Source organism: Rhinopithecus bieti, unplaced genomic scaffold, assembly GCF_001698545.2.
Source record: "Rhinopithecus bieti isolate Rb0 unplaced genomic scaffold, ASM169854v2 scaffold_5260, whole genome shotgun sequence".
Lineage (NCBI taxonomy): Eukaryota > Metazoa > Chordata > Mammalia > Primates > Cercopithecidae > Rhinopithecus > Rhinopithecus bieti.
Genome location: NW_016805896.1, coordinates 6,163,202 through 6,181,653, shown reverse-complemented (window position 1 = coordinate 6,181,653; position 18,452 = coordinate 6,163,202). Strand labels below are relative to the sequence as shown.

Below are 18,452 nucleotides of genomic sequence, written 5' to 3'. Positions count from 1 at the left end.
ATTCCATCTTTAAAACAGCTCTGTGGGCCGGGCGCGGTGGCTCAAGCCTGTAATCCCAGCACTTTGGGAGGCCGAGACGGGCGGATCACGAGGTCAGGAGATCGAGACCATCCTGGCTAACACGGTGAAACCCCGTCTCTACTAAAAATACAAAAACTAGCCGGGCGAGGTGGCGGGCGCCTGTAGTCCCAGCTACTCGGGAGGCTGAGGCAGGAGAATGGCGTAAACCCGGGAGGCGGAGCTTGCAGTGAGCTGAGATCCGGCCACTGCACTCCAGCCTGGGCGACAGAGCGAGACTCCGCCTCGAAAAAAAAAAAAAACAGCTCTTTGAAGGAAATAGACCAGAAATAACTAGTCTCATTTTACAACTGAGTTTACAAACTTCTCTTGTGTTCTTATCATATATGTATAAAGCAGCATGCAAGGTAGCATGGGAGTGCATAAAAATCATACCAACATGGCACATGTATACATATGTAACAAACCTGCACGTTGTGCACATGTACCCTAGACCATAAAATATAATTTTAAAAAAAGGAAAAATCATAGAGTTCTTGGCTCAGAGAGGTTATTGGAGAAGCTGAGGTACACAGTGATTAGCCTAGGATCACAGTTCCTTTGTGTAAAGTCAGAATGAGAATTCTAATCGTCAGTATCTCAGTCAGGGCTTTTTTCTTTGGGTCAAATTAAGACAGACAAACTCAAGTAGAGTTGAAGTTCCAGTTTTTATGCCACTAAAAAAGATAATTTCAAAATTAAATTTCTCGAAGTCTTTTTAGCCTACTGTAATTCTAGAAGCATGAATTTTTTATCCATTTATATGACGCGTTAAGAAGATGCTTCATTTGATTCCACATGAAGTTACAATGGATGTTTTGTAGATTAAAACAGATTAAAACTTAATTTTTTATATTCATGCTACATTTCTTGTTGCCTTATGCCCTAAAGGCACATCCAGGGATTTAGGTGTAGTTCATGGCACATTTTGAGATTATCTTTTCCCTTGCATTATCACATTCTACGTGCCTCCTCTGTGATCATGTATGAAGCACATTATATATTTTTTTCTCTCCTTTTAGATTCAGCTTTCCAAAATTGGACCACCTTTTATAATCAAGAGCCAACCAGTCTCCAAACCCGAGTCTCGAGCATCCACTAGCACATCCGTCAGTGGTGGGAGGAACACAGGAGCCAGGACCCTCGCAGATATCAAGGCCCGGGCCCAACAAGCTCGGGCCCAGCGAGAGGCTGCTGCAGCTGCTGCTGTAGCTGCTGCAGCGAGCATTGTCTCTGGAGCCATGGGAAGCCCAGGAGAGGGTGGAAAGGCGAGAACCCTGGCACACATCAAAGAACAGACAAAGGCTAAGCTCTTTGCAAAGCATCAAGCTCGAGCCCATCTCTTCCAGACCTCTAAAGAGACCCGGTTGCCTCCGCTCAGCTCAAAGGAAGGGCCTCCAAACTTAGAAGTCTCTTCTACCCCTGAAACAAAAATGGAAGGTTCGACTGGTGTCATTATTGTCAATCCAAACTGTAGATCTCCTAGCAACAAGTCTGCCCACCTCCGGGAGACCACCACTGTACTACAGCAGTCTCTTAACCCAAGTAAACTTCCAGAAACTGCCACTGACTTATTTGTGCATAGTTCTGATGAAAACATACCTGTGTCACATTTATCTGAGAAAATTGTTTCATCTACCTCTTCTGAAAATAGCAGTGTGCCCATGCTTTTTAATAAAAATTCTGTCCCTGTATCTGTTTGCAGCACTGCTATATCGGGAGCAATTAAAGAACATCCCTTTGTGAGTTCTGTTGATAAATCCTCTGTCCTAATGTCTGTTGACAGTGCAAACACTACAATTTCTGCTTGTAATATAAGCATGTTAAAAACCATCCAGGGAACTGACACTCCATGTATAGCCATTATACCAAAATGTATTGAAAGCACTCCCATTTCAGCCACTACAGAGGGCTCCAGCATATCAAGCTCCATGGATGATAAGCAGTTACTAATATCAAGCAGCAGTGCTAGTAACTTAGTCTCCACTCAGTACACCTCTGTGCCAACTCCCTCCATCGGAAACAATTTGCCAAACCACCTCTCCACTAGCTCTGTCTTGATTCCCCCGACGGGAATTAACAACAGATTTCCTTCTGAGAAGATAGCCATACCTGGGAGTGAAGAACAGGCCACTGTATCCATGAGTACCACTGTGAGAGCAGCCCTCAGCTGCAGTGATTCCGTAGTGGTCACAGACTCTCTGGTTGCACACCCAACTGTTGCAATGTTTAGTGGAAACATGCTGACAATAAACTCTTATGATAGTCCTCCCAAGTTAAGTGCTGAAAGCCTGGACAAAAATTCAGGGCCTCGAAACAGGGCAGATAATTCTGGAAAACCTCAGCAACCACAAGGGGGCTTTGCACCAGCAGCCATAAACCGATCAATTCCATGTAAAGTCATCGTTGACCACAGCACCACGCTGACCTCCAGTTTGTCTCTGACTGTCTCCGTTGAAAGTTCAGAAGCCAACTTGGACCTGCAGGGCAGGCCAGTGAGGACAGAGGCATCCGTACAGCCCATGGCGTGTCCTCAGGTCTCTGTGATTAGCAGGCCTGAGCCAGTTGCCAGTGAAGGTGTAGATCACAGTTCCACTTTCATTGCTGCTTCGGCAGCAAAACAAGAGTGTAAAATATTGCAGACCACCTGCACAAGTCTCCGAGAATTACCCCTTGTTCCAGATAAATTAAATGAGCCGACTGCTCCCAGTCATAACTTTGCTGAGCAGGCACGTGGCCCAGCTACGTTCAAAAGTGAGGCAGACACAACCTGTAGCAATCAGTATAACCCAAGTAACCGGATTTGCTGGAGTGATGATGGGATGAGGAGCACAGGACAGCCTCTGGTTACTCACTCGGGTTCAAGTAAACAAAAAGAATATCTAGAGCAAAATTGTCCAAAGGCTGTCAAAACTGAACATGCCAGCTACTTGAACGTGTCAGAACTTCATCCCAGGAATCTCATAACAAATGTTGCTCTTCCTGTGAAATCTGAACTTCATGAAGCAGACAAGGGCTTTAGAATGGACACTGAAGACTTCGCCGGCCCTGAGCTGCCTCCTCCAGCTGCAGAGGTAGCCTCTAGTGTACAACAAACACAGAACGTGAAAACTTCCACCTCAAGTCCCATGGAAGAGGCTATTTCCTTGGCTACCGACACCCTGAAAAGAGTCCCTGGTGCAGGGAGCTCAAGCTGTCGTCTGTCCTCTGTGGAGGCTAACAACCCGCTGGTGACGCAGTTACTACAGGGCAACCTGCCTTTGGAAAAAGTGTTGCCACAACCCAGATTGGGAGCCAAGCTTGAAATCAACAGGCTTCCATTGCCTCTTCAAACTACCTCAGTGGGTAAAACAGCGCCAGAGAGAAACGTTGAAATTCCGCCCAGCTCTCCAAATCCAGATGGTAAGGGCTACTTGGCAGGGACTCTTGCACCACTCCAAATGAGAAAGCGAGAAAACCACCCCAAAAAGAGAGTAGCTAGGACTGTAGGAGAACACACTCAAGTTAAATGTGAACCAGGAAAATTGTTAGTGGAGCCAGATGTTAAAGGGGTGCCTTGTGTCATCAATTCTGGCATGAGTCAGCTGGGACACAGCCAGACATTTAAGCAAGAATGGCTAAACAAGCACTCCATGCAGAACAGAATTGTTCACAGCCCTGAGGTCAAACAGCAAAAGAGACTGCTCCCCTCGTGTAGCTTCCAGCAGAACCTATTTCATGTTGACAAGAATGGCGGCTTCCACCCTGACGCTGGTACCTCACACAGACAGCAGTTTTACCAAATGCCTATGGCTGCCAGGGGCCCCATTCCTACTGCAGCTCTATTACAGGCCTCTTCCAAGACCCCAGTGGGGTGTAATGCATTTGCCTTCAACAGGCATCTTGAACAGAAAGGATTGGGAGAGGTTAGTCTTTCCTCAACACCTCACCAGCTAAGGTTAGCCAACATGTTATCCCCCAATATGCCCATGAAAGAAGGTGATGAGGTGGGAGGCACTGCACATGCAATGCCAAACAAAGCACTAGTACCATTCCGCCGCCACCACCGCCTCCCCTCCCCCTCCCCCTCCACCCTTGGCTTTGCCCCCGCTCCCCCCACCACCTCCACTACCTCCACCTCTCCCTAATGCAGAAGTCCCATCCGATCCAAAACAACCTCCAGTTACCATGGAAACCACTAAGAGACTTAGTTGGCCACAGTCCACGGGCATATGTAGCAATATAAAATCGGAACCTCTTTCTTTTGAGGAAGGTTTAAGCAGCAGCTGTGAACTGGGCATGAAACAAGTTTCCTATGACCAGAATGAAATGAAAGAACAGTTAAAAGCATTCGCACTAAAAAATGCAGATTTCTCTTCCTATTTGCTTTCTGAGCCACAAAAGCCTTTTACCCAATTAGCTGCTCAGAAAATGCAGGTGCAGCAACAACAGCAGCTCTGTGGAAATTATCCAACAATACACTTTGGTAGCACGAGTTTCAAAAGGGCAGCATCTGCAATTGAAAAGTCCATTGGGATTTTGGGAAGTGGCTCCAATCCTGCCACGGGCTTGCCTGGTCAGAACGCTCAGATGCCCGTTCAGAACTTTGCCGACAGCAGCAATGCAGACGAATTGGAACTGAAATGCTCTTGCCGGCTGAAAGCCATGATTGTGTGCAAAGGCTGTGGGGCCTTCTGCCATGACGACTGCATAGGTCCTTCAAAACTCTGTGTAGCATGCCTGGTTGTACGATAAGAGCTGAGTGAAAGATGCAGTATCCCTTTTCCACACGGAAAAGCCAAATAGCATCAGCAGCAACACATCGAATAATGCAGTGGTTTCTATCATGCTAATTTATTTTGCTTTGAAGCAGGTACCTTTCCTCTATGGCATTATTTTCTTGCATTTCTCGTAAAGGGGAGGATGCATTCTCAACTGAATGGCTCACTGGCATGTCTTTTACATGTTCAGTTGCCATTCCTAGCTTTGGAAAGTTTCTTTCTGTCCATGTGTATACAAGTCAATGCCCCATTTTTGTTTTTCTTTTAACCCAGGTGTAGATAGGAAAAGGAAATTTTAATTAATAACCAGAAATGCAGACATATAAAGAGAATGAGAGGAATGATTTAAAGTGGTTATGCATTTTTCTATAGATGAGCCGTTACAGCAAGGAATTTTACAGTTGACTTTTCTGGACCTAGCTTTACCACAGTGATTAAATCCTATTTAGAAAGGGGAGTCTGATTTAAATGTGTGATTCCTTGTATTTACTCCTATCACAAAAGATATATGAAAGGAGGTATGCCATTGATGAAATCCACTATCCTGAGTATTATCTTTCCTCCTGTTTTACTTTCTCAAAGACTATGGCAGAATATCTGGATCTTCCTTGGATTTTGTACACATATTGTAGTGAAATGTGTCCTACATCTGAACTTGCAGCATGGGACTCATGCCCAGCATCTGGTTCTAGCTCTTTGACACCTGATCATATGAAATCAATTGGTCAGCCAATAGGCATAAGCCCAGAGGATTTCAGAGCTTCATGTATGGCTTTTAAGAGTAGGTTTGAAAAAAAAAAAAAAAAAAAAGGCCCTAAAATTCAAAGCAAGGAAATAAAATGCTGTATATGAACACATAAATGTGTTGATAATGTAAATATCCTATTCATGGTAATGAATTACTAGATATTAAAAGTGGGGGGTGGAAATCATTGTAGCCCTTTATTGATGACACCCATGCATTCTGGCTTCAGACCTTGCAGAGGTTGGCCATCTCCTTTTGAAAGTGTCATTGATAAGAGGGACTACCCAAGGCTAAAGCATCAGCGTTTTCAGAACAATTATTTTCTCATTATTTACAACCTATATAATTCAACTTTGAAATAACCCTTATTTAAAAAAAAAAAAAACTGTTCTAGGTATGGCATGTTTTGTTTTCCCTCAGGTATGTTCAATACATTCTTCATACTTAGGGGAACTGCTTTTGAAAAGGGATACTGCATCTTAACAGTTATCTTCTGTGTGCATCCAGTAAAATCTGCGTGTTGAGTATTTGAGCTACATTCCATATACTTTGGCCACCCTCAAACCAGAGGACAGCCGTAGTTCAGGAGGCTCTGTTTTCAAAAGCAAGTTCAGAAGCACATGCACATTGAGGAAAGATGAAAGAAAACAAAAACCAACTATGCCCATTTAACTTCAGATTACAGAGCACAAAATGTGGAGTGCCATTAACCCATTGATTGATTGTGGCTGTAGAATTTAAAAAACAAACGTGGGGGTGGGGTGGGGAATCATCTGTATCCAGGGTAAGAATGACCGATATTTTCACATGGGATCATCCTAGTCACTGTAAACTTTTTGACATTCCCGTAAAACACGTCTTAAAAGTTGACTGGAATGAGCAGAATTTACATTCCTGAAAACAAGAACACTTGTGATTTTTTATAATAACAAACTATATGATATGTTTTTTTCTCCATATTTATTGTGATGTTGCCAAATTTCTTTAGGTGATAGAGACATCATTTCGAATAACAAATTGCTGATAGTGAGAGGTACTTTATCTTAGAAAGAAAAGAAAGGCCTGCTGCTGTAGCCATGATTTTGGTGCTTCAGTACTGTCATTTCTGTTTTTCACAGTAAAATTGGCAAAACTAATGACTGAGAAAGTTAGCAATGCACTTAACCAGCCTTTACCGAGGAATGCAGCATAAGTTCCAGCGGATCCTTAGTTTTCTCTTCACTGCACGCCAGGTTGTGTTGGGGTGACATCCTTATCAGTGGTGTCGTTTGTCTGCCTGGCTCTGATATCATCCTGATTTCAAAGATCATGCTCTTAGTTTCACAGCGGGGCACCCCTATAATATAGACACTTGCATGCCAACTCCTTCCAAATTCAATCACTGCTTTACCAGTGTCAGATACTGTCTACACCAGCAAATTGAAGCCCATCACGTCAGTAACTGACACGGTGTTGGAAGAAACTCCAGTCTACAGAACCTTTGCACTCGGTATGTGAGGTACAATTGAGGCTGATGAGGTACTGAGCTCATTATCAGTTCCTTCATTATTGAATACTGCCTGCAAGTTGCTTACTGGGAATAAGGAAAAGTGTCCTTCTGTATGTTTTGATTTTTCACATAACAGGCTTGGAGAATCAGTTGTTGATAGTGCATGGATTCTATCATCCAGGTCCGATTAGCATAATTTTTCTGTGCCCTTGCTTTTTTTTTTTTTTTTTTTTTTTTTTTTTTTTTTTTTTTTTTTTTTTTCTTTTATTTTTTTTTTTTTTTTTTTTTTTTTTGCTCCAGTTCAAATTGCTAGTGTTCTCACATGGTTTATATTACTGAAAAATGAGTATCTTTAAGCTAAAATATAAGGGAAAGGAAAAAGAGAAATTTAGATGTAAAATGTGGGTCAGATATTTTATAGGTTTCCATTTAATATATATACACACACAAAAGCCAGTATATTTGAATTGACTGAGTAGGTTCTTAGTTTTCTGATTTCTACATGTGTCTGCTATGTGCAAATGGAGTATGTTATTTACTACATGGTTATTGTGCTGTAGTGTGCAAATGTTAGCACGTGCATTATCCTGATTACTGGACACAGTTTTATTCTTACCAGGAATAGAACTTGCACATGTACCATACAATTTTTTTTTTAATCACAAAGGATGTATTTCCCTAAGTAGCACTTTTGGAGCAGGGGAAGGAAGAAAACTGCTATTCCCTAATCCTCCTCCTATAAGATATGCATATGCCTGAGGTGTATAAAGACATTTAGGTTAGTTAATGGGCATGTTAATAAGAGCATTCTGATGCAAATTCATTTTCAAAATGAAAATATTTTTTTCTTCCCCAAAGTGAGAATAGCAGAAATTTTGGTGAACTGAGCACCATAGTTATGTAATATTTCCCTGCGAAGGTCTAGTTTGAAGAAAGCAAAACTTGAAAACAAACCTATGAGGTTGAGCCTGGTTGCTATAAAGACTTTGGGGTGGTGTGTGTTTCTGGGATGAGCTATATAGAAGGTTTAGTTGACTGCTGGACCTTGGATATTCTTAGTTGGTTCAAAATAAACACGTAAAAACAAGCTGGTGCATATGGTGCTTTATAATGCAGTGGAGAGTAAGAATACACGTTGCTGTAGCCCCATTTCATTCACAAACCCTCGCACAATTTCAAAAGTGGAAGTTACCGTGGCCTCTGGTTTCCCAGTTCCTCCATGGTATAATGAAGTCCCAGGTTTTAGAAGTTGAAGCCAAGCCTAGGGTAGCATCGTCTGTATGGTGTGAGGCCCAGCACAGCGGTAGCTGCCTAGTGGGAATGACCCCTTCTGAGCGCGCAGAGCCCAGAGTCACTGTCCATCTGCGTTCCCAGAGAACAATTGTGAAGAGTCCTAGAACAGGAACTCGGAATCAGACTGTCAGGGGCCTATGTAGCCAAAATGTTACTAAATATAAAATTCCTGTCGTCTTCAGTCTTCATGCTTTGTCACTGTAAAGCGAACAAAAAGCATTTTTACTATAATTTAAAGGAGCTGCTTTTTTATAGCACATACTATTTCGCTTTGTACTATATTTGATAGTTGCAGAATAATTTAGATTGTAGAAAAACTTTGTTGTATTTGTACTGTTCTTGAATGTTTCAAAGAAAGTGCTTTACTTGGTTGCCATAATTTTCTTGTACTGCTGTATTCCCCTCCGTCCCCTACTTCATGGAAACCTGATATGATACATATTTTCAGTAGTTTTTTTTTTTTAATGTGTGTTCGTTTGTACTTATTTTTTTTTTTTTTTTTTTTTTTTTGGTCAGTATTCTGAATGTTTACATCTGTTTGACATTAGCCATTTAATGCCTTTTTTAAAGGCGGTATTACTCCTACAGTGTAACAGCAAAATGTGAAATCAACCCAAACATAACATGCATGACAAACACAGATTGGGGGCGAAGGCCCTGAACCTACATAGACATTTTATATCAGCATACAGAAAAGTAAAATCCTCCTTCAGTCCTCTACCAAAGAATATATTATTCCCACAGGAAAAACTCAGAAAAGGTGTGTAAAATCCTCAGAAGGGGGAGCAGTTGATTCAGTAAGACTGCGACAATTTAATACTGTTACGCTTACTTTGATACCTGACTAAATGTGACTGAGTGCAACAAGCATTTAAAAAAATTTTTAGACAGTGTTTTGTTTAGAATTCAGGGATCATGCATTCTTTAATGGTGCTGTTTGTTTTTTATTTTTTTTCTACGAAGAAAACAAGTGTTGCCTACAAAAGTGACTGCTCACAATACCCTAAGTTAAATGAAATGAAATGTTTGTCTCTTCATGTTTCTCTGTCTTTCCCTTTCTCAAAGTAACAACTTGGGTTTCAATATTAAGATATTCTGGAGAAAATAAAGAAATTAAACATGAAATAATTGTCATTTTAATTTTAATGAAATGGAGGTAATTTATATCATGTTAAATGTCAATGATTGAAATTCTATTTTAAAAAAGGGGGGGGTTATGGACAACTTAAACCATTATACTGTTAAATTACCCATGCTTCTTTTTGGGAAATGAAGTAATTATATATTTAAATGTACCAACGATTGAAAATTCTATTTTAAAAAAGTATAGGGACACTTAAACCATATACATGTTAAATTACCCATGCTTTTTTTGGTAATGGTGACTTGTCAACATATAGTTATAACTATGGTTTAAAACAGGAAAGCTAAAACTGAAACTTCAGAAATGAAATGGTGCTGTTAATGCTTTATCATTAAGACTATGTTTGAACTTCTGTTTTCTTTAGATCTTCATTTTTTTTTTATACCTCTGGGTTTCTCTTCCAAATCGTACAAATCTTTCGCGTTTTACTAAAGATTCCGTGGAAGGAACAGTTATGAGGCTTGCATCAATTTTTGAGGTTTGTGTTTCACAAGGCTAAATTATGAGTAGTTGAAAATCAGGCTAACTTTACAACTTAATAAATTTTGTTTTTACAAAAAAAAATCTTCATTTTTTATACCAAAAGCATTCAGGTACAACAAATTGTTACATACATGTATTTTAACTTTCAAAATGAATAATTCAGCAAAATTGATCTCTTAAAGAATTGACTTGGTTATTTTTTAATAATCCTACATGAAATATTGTGACTAGGTATTGAATGAAATGCTGGTGGCCATTAAAATAAAAATTGGTCAGTTATTTATTTACCTAGGTTAAAAGAAATATGCATATCTTTTCAGCTACGATGAATCAAGCATTAACACAGTTTGGCTATTAAATCTGCTGTTTTTCATCTACCACGGAAATGCTCGTATTTAGCCACCAGATGGCGAAAGAGGATATTTACTTTTGTAGGGAAAAAAAAATACTTTTCCTCCTCCAAAAACCAAATTTAATAATAATACTAAAAGTCCAATTTATTCAAGTCAGTAGAGGATGGGTATTTCTAGGTTAATTACATTATTTTCACTACAATGATGATGCTTTTTTCTTCCACTATTTTTTCTACTAACATATTTACAAAATGCTTTCTTAATTTTATTTTGAATTGCAGAGTTTGTTTTCAAAATTTTTTCTCATTACATTACCCCACAGGCATTATCTAGTCCAAAACCTGTTAGGATAAAACTGAACAGCTCAGCATTCTCTAAGGTGACATTTAGTGAAACTTACCTGAATGCTCTGTGCGTTTTTATTCTAATAAAAGTACAATTACACAATTTTTGTATAAATGTCCAATTATTTTAATACAATAATGTAGCCTAATTTAAATAATAATTTATGTTAGAATCTAAAGTATTTATTTGTATCCATCATAGCACTTATCAAAGAACAAGTGATTTATCCAGTATTTACCCACATAAGTACTTCATTGTAATCGAACATAATTATGTTATTTAGAAGGATCCCAGCTAGCATGTAGTTGATACAACAGTTTTGGCCTCTTTCTACAGAAGACAATTGAACAGAAATCCTAGAAAGTGTTTCACATCCCATAAAATTATTTGAAATCTATAGATCGCCTAGACTGAATATTTCAAGTGAAGATCACACACAGTGCTTCACAGTGATCTGCAAAAATGATAATCAAATGTCACAACTAATTTAGAAGTCTAAATTGAGTGATGAACCCAGTCCTCGTCCCTATAGAAACTTACCCAAGTTGCCAATGTAATGACCATAGACTCTCACTACTTAGAGGAAAATCGCTTGAGTTAACAAAACAAAAAGATTGAAGTATTGACCATTTTATTTAACCAGTTTTAAGTTTTGCAACTATAGTAAATATCCCATTGTGCTATCTATTTAAGTAAAGCATGTATTAAAAATATTTGGTAATCTTTGAAGGGTCAACCAACCAATCTAAACACGTGCTACACAAAAGAAATGGCCCTATAAAAACACATCAGCGAAGACTGACTGAATGGCAGTTCTGTGAATGAAGGAACCCCTGAGTCTGCTTTTATCAGTAGTTAGGATTTTTACTTAGTACCTTCATTGTATTTATGGGAAAGTCTGTTTCAGAGGTACTTTGTTTAAGGTAAAATTACCATCTAAAGTCTCATTTTAAAATTTTTATTTCTTCATTGTAAATTCACAAATTATAGTTGTACATATTTATGGGTTAAAAAGTGATATTACAATTTATGAATACAATATGGAGTAGTTAAGCTAGTGAACATATTCATCATCTCAAATACTTGTTTTTTTGTGGTGAGAATATTTGAAATGTACTCAGTAGTTTTGAAGTGTACAGGTCCTCATTTACTAAACTCGCCATGCTGTGCAAATGGACACTCCTCATAAATAACTCATAAAGGAGCTGGTGCCCGAGAGTAGGGGCACCAGCTCCTTTAAAACAAGGTCTCAGACACTTGAAGTTATACACATTCCATCTCATTTTCTGTAGGGTCATCACAAAGTCTTTATTTTGTCAAAAGTTTTTAAATTGAAAATATATTTCACTGTTGATTCAACTTATATCTGTAGTTTCATATTATGATTTTATTTCAGGAAAACACTGTGTCCAGAATCTTCATTCTTCAATGAAGAAGGGACACAGAGGGACCTCAGAGGAGTGCAGAACTATGGTTCCATTTTCCTTGATTCATTTCAGTGATCAATTCTGGGATGTTATAGCATCGTCCCAGATATAGCAAAGTATGACTGACCTCAGTAACGGTAGGAAATGTGAGCTTTTCCTGGGTTTTTCTCTCCTCCTATGGAAGTGACAACATTTATGTGTATCCATTTATATATAAATGAAACATTTCCTACTGTAATATGAACATCATTTGCAGATCAGTTTGTCTTAAAATGAAGATTTGAAAGGGTTGGCGTAGGAATAGGGACAGTATTCTATAATGGCTTCTAAGTGGAAGCCACTAACACATTTTATACCCCTTCTTCCTTTAACCTGTAAGTTCAATGTAGATTTCTTTTTTTCTTTTGGTGCGTATTTTTGATAAAATCTTTACATCTCCAGGAAGAATAGTAAAAGCTATGAAAAATTAGCTGGTAGCTTAGAAAACTTCAACAAATTTAAAAACTTTTACAAACTATATTCAGAGTAGGACTTTATGAATAATCTATTACCTCTCCTCTATAAATACTGAACGTCCTCACCTTTTGTTCATCAGAAAGACTGTGAGATTGGTAGCAGCCAGTTTCTTTCTTTTTCTTCTTCATATGCTGATATTGGAAAGAGTCTTTGGTAGAAACTTTTCTGTCCAAAAAGATTTGCTTGGCAATAACTGGGAATAATCAAAGCTACCAGTCCTTACAATTCCAGTTTTATAATTGTGACTTTCAGTAATATTATTACCTTAAAAAATAGGCCTAAAGAAGACATTATGATCTGAATATGGAGGAGATTTTACAAATTCCCTTCATATCGATAAACTTTTAAGAGTTTTCAGTGTATACTATAGCGATTTTCCAGAGCTGTTCCAAAAAGGCCTTATTGAAAAAATATAGCATTCATTTAGAAATAATTGATAACATTAAAAATAATTTATGAAATTATTTAAAATAACAGTTAAGATAGCATTATTTTAAAATATCTATTAAAATAAAGATTAAAAGTCATAGTTGATAACATTATGAAACATATTAAATAATTTTAAAATAATAATTGATAATATTAGTGAAATGCAGTGTAACAAGTGCCGCAAAGCATTTTACAAGTATTATCACATTTATTTTTTAAAAACCTATAAAGAAAGCACCATTTTTGTATCTATGTAATAAATAAGAAATCTGAGGCTTAGAGAGCTTAAAGTTAAGGACACAGCTAATATTTGGGGTATAAAGATTTATCAGAAACAAAAGCTCATCCTCTTATTTGCTAGAAGATGCAATGACTGCTACACAGATTTTGCTAACTCCCGAGGATTCCTAGAAAAATCAGAGGGTCTCAGACCTTGAAAAAATATACAGGTTAGTGGGAAAGACAATAAAATAATTTAGTCTGACAAAAATATAACCAAGATATGTGCAAGGTTCAATGAGGAAGGAAGCAACCAAGTGGGTGAAACTATGTAGGGTTGCCAGTGGCTGAGAATGAAACCTCTAGAAGGACACATATTCCCCTCATCTGCCATGGTTTAAAGGCAGTACCACGGGACAGGAGAGCAAGTTTTTCCCCATCAGTATACCAATTGCTTTCCTGGAACAAGGTTCATCAATAAAGAGACTTTTTTTCTGATAATGATCTTTTTAAGTTTTTTGACTGTCCACTAGAGAAAAAAAATCAAGCTTGTAAAGAATTAAAGTTAGTTTTATTCAGAAGTCTTACTGGGGACTATAGACTCAGGACTATAGCCTTGGAGAGATCTTTCAGAGAGGTGCCATGAGACTATTCCAAACCTGTTTTGGCTCATCGCTTTTATACAGGCAGTGAAGGTTCAGTACGTGCAAAATCATAACAAATTCTGGGTGCAAGAGTACATCTGGTTATAGATTGTAGAGGCATAATCACTGACCCTACAGGCATTATCTTATTGTAGGAAAAGGCAAGGTCTAGGGTCATTTATCCTTTAAGGAATACAGTGACTCATTCAAGAGATGTGGGAACCGTGTGCTTGATCCAGTTTTGTCTTCAAAGCATTCTTCCAGAGAACTGCAACTTGTCACAGAGTGAGGGGCTTTGTGAAATTATGCTGGCAGGCAGAAATGAGCAAACATGGCTTTCTATATTTACTACTTGATCCTTTACATAGTTCAGAGCTCTGTCCCTAAAACCTTCTTTCATGAATCTAGGAATTTGTTCAGATGTTGGTAATGTTAATAATTGACATTTTAGAAGTTAACATATTGAAACAATATTTATGGTGCCTGGTGTCCTTGGTGGTCATTGACTCTTTAATACTTTTTAAAAAATATAAGACATATTCCTGTATGTAAAAGTCAACCAGTGTTACAGAGACTACTACAGAAACCAATGGCAAAAAATGGAGTATCTTGATATAAATTGCAAAGTGAGCAATTAATTTTTTTAAAGGAGAAGAAATTGCTTCTGACTATTCATATTACTTAATAGGAATCAAATAAGAAAACAAAGAGTTACACATGCAAGCTGCAAGTTTGGATTTAAGTCAGGGAACTTATCAATGTGTCATCCAGTACTTTTGAGAAGTAAAAGCTCCCCACTCTGCTGATGATCACAGAAGGAAAATATTTTCATCATTGGAGAAAATGAAAGCATACAAGAGTCATCCAGCTGATAACACCAAGATATATATAGTGCCAGAGATTAGCTTCACCTGTGTCAGTATTTTTCCAAGACACGCTCGCCTGTTTAAGTGAATCCTACCACTCTCTTAATTCAACACTGGTGACTGAGGACACAAGCGATGACTGTCACTTCACAGAGAAGCCTAGTCTGTAGCACCAAGTGGTCCATGCTGCGTTGTCATCCTGCCCCAGCTGTGAGAGCGTGACGTTGGGTGATTCACATTCCTGCTTTGTGTCTGACTCATCATCTTGCCCACAGGCCAAACCCATCTTTTATCACCTCTTGCTTGCAAATATTTATCTTAAAGCCATCTGGCAACCTAATGTTTTAAGTATCTTAAGTATTTATTTGAAGATAATGTGAAACTAAGAAATTTATAACTTTACATTTAGTGAGAAATTGCATTTTCCTGTTTTCAAAAAGAGATTTTAACTTCCTTTTCTACTTAAGTAAAACATGTCATGTCACTGAATATAAAAAGACTTCACTCCTTGACCTTTAATAGTTGTCAAGAGATTCTAAAGATGAAGGCACTTTTGGTGCCAAAATTCATCCAACATTCAATAAGCAAAATTTTTTTTTATCACCATCTCTATGCTAGGTCCTGAATTACAGGGAATACAGCGTTTTTCTGGTGACTTGATTTTTCAAGAAAAGTTGTACCATAAAACATTATCATAAGGCGGAAGAAATTTATCAGAAATGCTATTCAAACATACCTTTCTGGGTCATCCTATTTCCCAAAACAGCTTGCATATGGATGGAGAGAATAATTGAGGAATGCAAGTTCTGAAAAGATGTCTCTTTTGAAGTTATATTTAATTTCCAGACTGCTTTATCCAGGCTCAGAGTCAAAATATTTAGCAATATAGTAGAAGATGCAAAATAGTTTTCTGCATCTTCTATTGGAGAAACTATACTTTCTAATATAAAATGAGGAGAAAGAAAGAAAAACTCCCATATATGGAGAATGGTTTGTCATCAAATTTGGCTCATCTGGAGAAAACAGCACAGATGGTCTAGCTTGCTTCAGGATTGCAGTTTCGTGCCATGCATGATTCACCAGAGAAGGTAAATCAGCATCTGTTCATTTCATTTTGTGTTCACTGTTGTAGTAATAGATAGTAATGTGCATTAACATTCTTTTGTTGCTAGACCTTAACAAGCAAATGAGTGCTATTTTCTAGCTAAATTGGAGATTATTTTTTCTATAGTTTTACATTCAGATTAATGAAGTGATGCTGAAAAAAAAATAAAACCACCTTTCCAGCTTACTAAGATGTGGGAACTCTTCGCTTGGAACACCCTTTCATCAAGACCTAAAAGTAATTTCCTTCTTTTTTTTTATTTTTTTAAAGACTATCAAAGTAATTTATCAGAAAGAAAAAACTGGACTCTGTAATCAGTTATTCTTACACGTGGTTGTTTATTAAAATATGGTCACAGGACATTTCTGTTTATGACTGTGAAGGTGGATTTTAAAACATCCTTCCACACACAGATTTGACCTGTTTTTATGTTTCATAGTTGAGTAATATATTACCAAAATGAATGATAACTTTAATAATGGAAAAATCTGATTTCCTGACTCATAGTTCAGCAAATAGATTTATACAAATCTGATGAAGTTAGTTTCTGTGTGGAAAGCAAATGTCTTTCTGAACTGTGCACAATACAGATCCCTATATTCCTTTTTGGTCATTCCCTGAGTTATATCTTATGGTTACAGGGAGCTACAGTTCATTTATGGTGAGCCTTATATGTCTCTGGACTAAAATTTACTGAAGAGAAGGTGTAACATCTCTTCTACTTTGGTATCTGTAGTTGCTTCCATCGTGCATAACATGGGGATAATTCATTAATACAGACAATAAATGTTTGTGTCATAGATTTCTCTTTGCCAGGGCATGGCAGAGATGCTATGGGTACCACAGTGAACAAATTGTCAACATTCGTGAGCTTTTGTTCCAGTGGATGGAGACAGGTAACAAAGAAATAAATACAAAACACATATAGTATATTTGAAAGTGGTAAGTGCTATGAAGGAAAACAAAGCATCGTAAGTATATAAAAAATATCAGAGTGTGGAGGTTATAATGTATAAAGAGTTCCCAGAGAAGGCCTCGCTGAAAAGGTGCTATGAACTGAAATGTGGCCCTGCTACCAAATTCATAAGTTGAACCTCTAAACCCAATGTAACTGTATGTGGAAATAAGACCTATAATGAGGTAATTAAACTTAAATAAGGTCATAAGGGTGGGACTGTAATCCAAGAAAATTGATGTCCTTATAAGAAGAGTGAGACACCAGATCTCTCTCTGTCCATGTGAACACAGAGGAAAGACCGTATGAGGACACAGCAAGAAGGCTGCCATCTGCAAGCCAGGAAGAGAGACCTCTCCAGAAACCAACCCTGCTGTCACTTTGATTTTGGACTTCCAGCTTCCAGAACTATAAGAAAATAAGTTTCTATTGTTGAAGCCACCAGTCCATGGTATTCTGTTGTGCAGCCCAAAACAACCGAGAGGGAAAGAATATTTGCATAGACAATGGAAGATGTGAAGGTGTGGGACCACGTCAAGTGGACAACAAGCGGAGAGGCCTCCTATGCAGAGGCAGAAACAAATGTAAGGCTCTGGATCTCAGTGTACTATGGTAAGTAATTAAAATAAAAGTATCTCTCATTCTCAGAATCTCCTATTAAGAAGAGGAGGCTCCTATACAAGGTAAGATAATGAACTTGTAAGGCTTTCTGTTTATCAAGGTTCTTGCATGAGTGATGAGATCAGCTACTTTCAAAGACCCAACTTGACAAAAGTGTAACTTTTCAGTAAATGATTAAAATTATTTACTTTTCCTTTGCCCGTGTCCTTAGACTTCTAAGAAAAAGTAGGATTATTTATTCACCAAGCAAGATAATAAAGGGTCTTATGTATTAATCACTTTATCTCAGGCTTTGCTAGATCTAAAGCCACCTATGAGAACTAAGAAGGTGGTTTTCTCATTTTCAGATAAGGAAAGTAAGAGTCAAAGTTATTAAGTCAACTGAAAGAACCCACTTTCTCCAAAGGTCCTGCCCTTTTAAACCATGCAGTTTTAGGTAAATGTCAGTGTGCGTGGACTGCTCCAGTCTTCTTTGTTGTGAATAGCTGTACTTTTTTCTTTTCTTTTCTTTAGAGACAGGGCCCCACTCTGTCACTCAGGCCGGAATGCAGTAGTGTATCATGGCTCACTGTAACCTCAAACTCCAGGACACAATTGATCCTCTCACCACAACCTCCAGAGTTGCTGTGATTATAGGCATGAGCCACTGTACCTGGCTAGCTGTAAATTTTAAGAAAACTGTCAGTAGAGATAAGTTTTTGTTTAGGGGAGTATTTTGTTACTTTTTTTCAAAACTTCTGAACACTGTATACACCACTTGACCTGTACTTGACAATTAGAGCCTGTAAAATGCAAAGGCTTAAAACATCCAAAAACCAAATTCAAGGTTTGCCTTTCAATAAACTCTGAAAGCATCTGCTCTGAATACTCACTTGCCATATTTAAGTACCATGGGGAAGAGAGAAACCAGTAAGCATACAATAACTCTATATTGAGCCAGGAAGAAACTTCATCTGGCTGGCTATACCTCTACCTTTCTGTATACAGCCTAACAGAATACT

General features: G+C 38.1%; 1 protein-coding gene across 1 annotated transcript in view; it reads left to right on the top strand.

Moving 5' to 3' along the window:
• The window catches only part of ASXL3 (ASXL transcriptional regulator 3), a 162,706-nt gene extending 156,429 nt beyond the window's left edge, over nt 1-6,277 (top strand). Inside the window, 3 exon segments of the mRNA XM_017874075.1 lie at nt 1,080-4,088; nt 4,091-4,108; nt 4,111-6,277. Coding sequence (XP_017729564.1) covers nt 1,080-4,088; nt 4,091-4,108; nt 4,111-4,791 — 3,708 coding nt within the window. The 3' untranslated portion in view covers nt 4,792-6,277.
• The last annotated feature ends 12,175 nt before the right edge of the window (nt 6,278-18,452 follow it).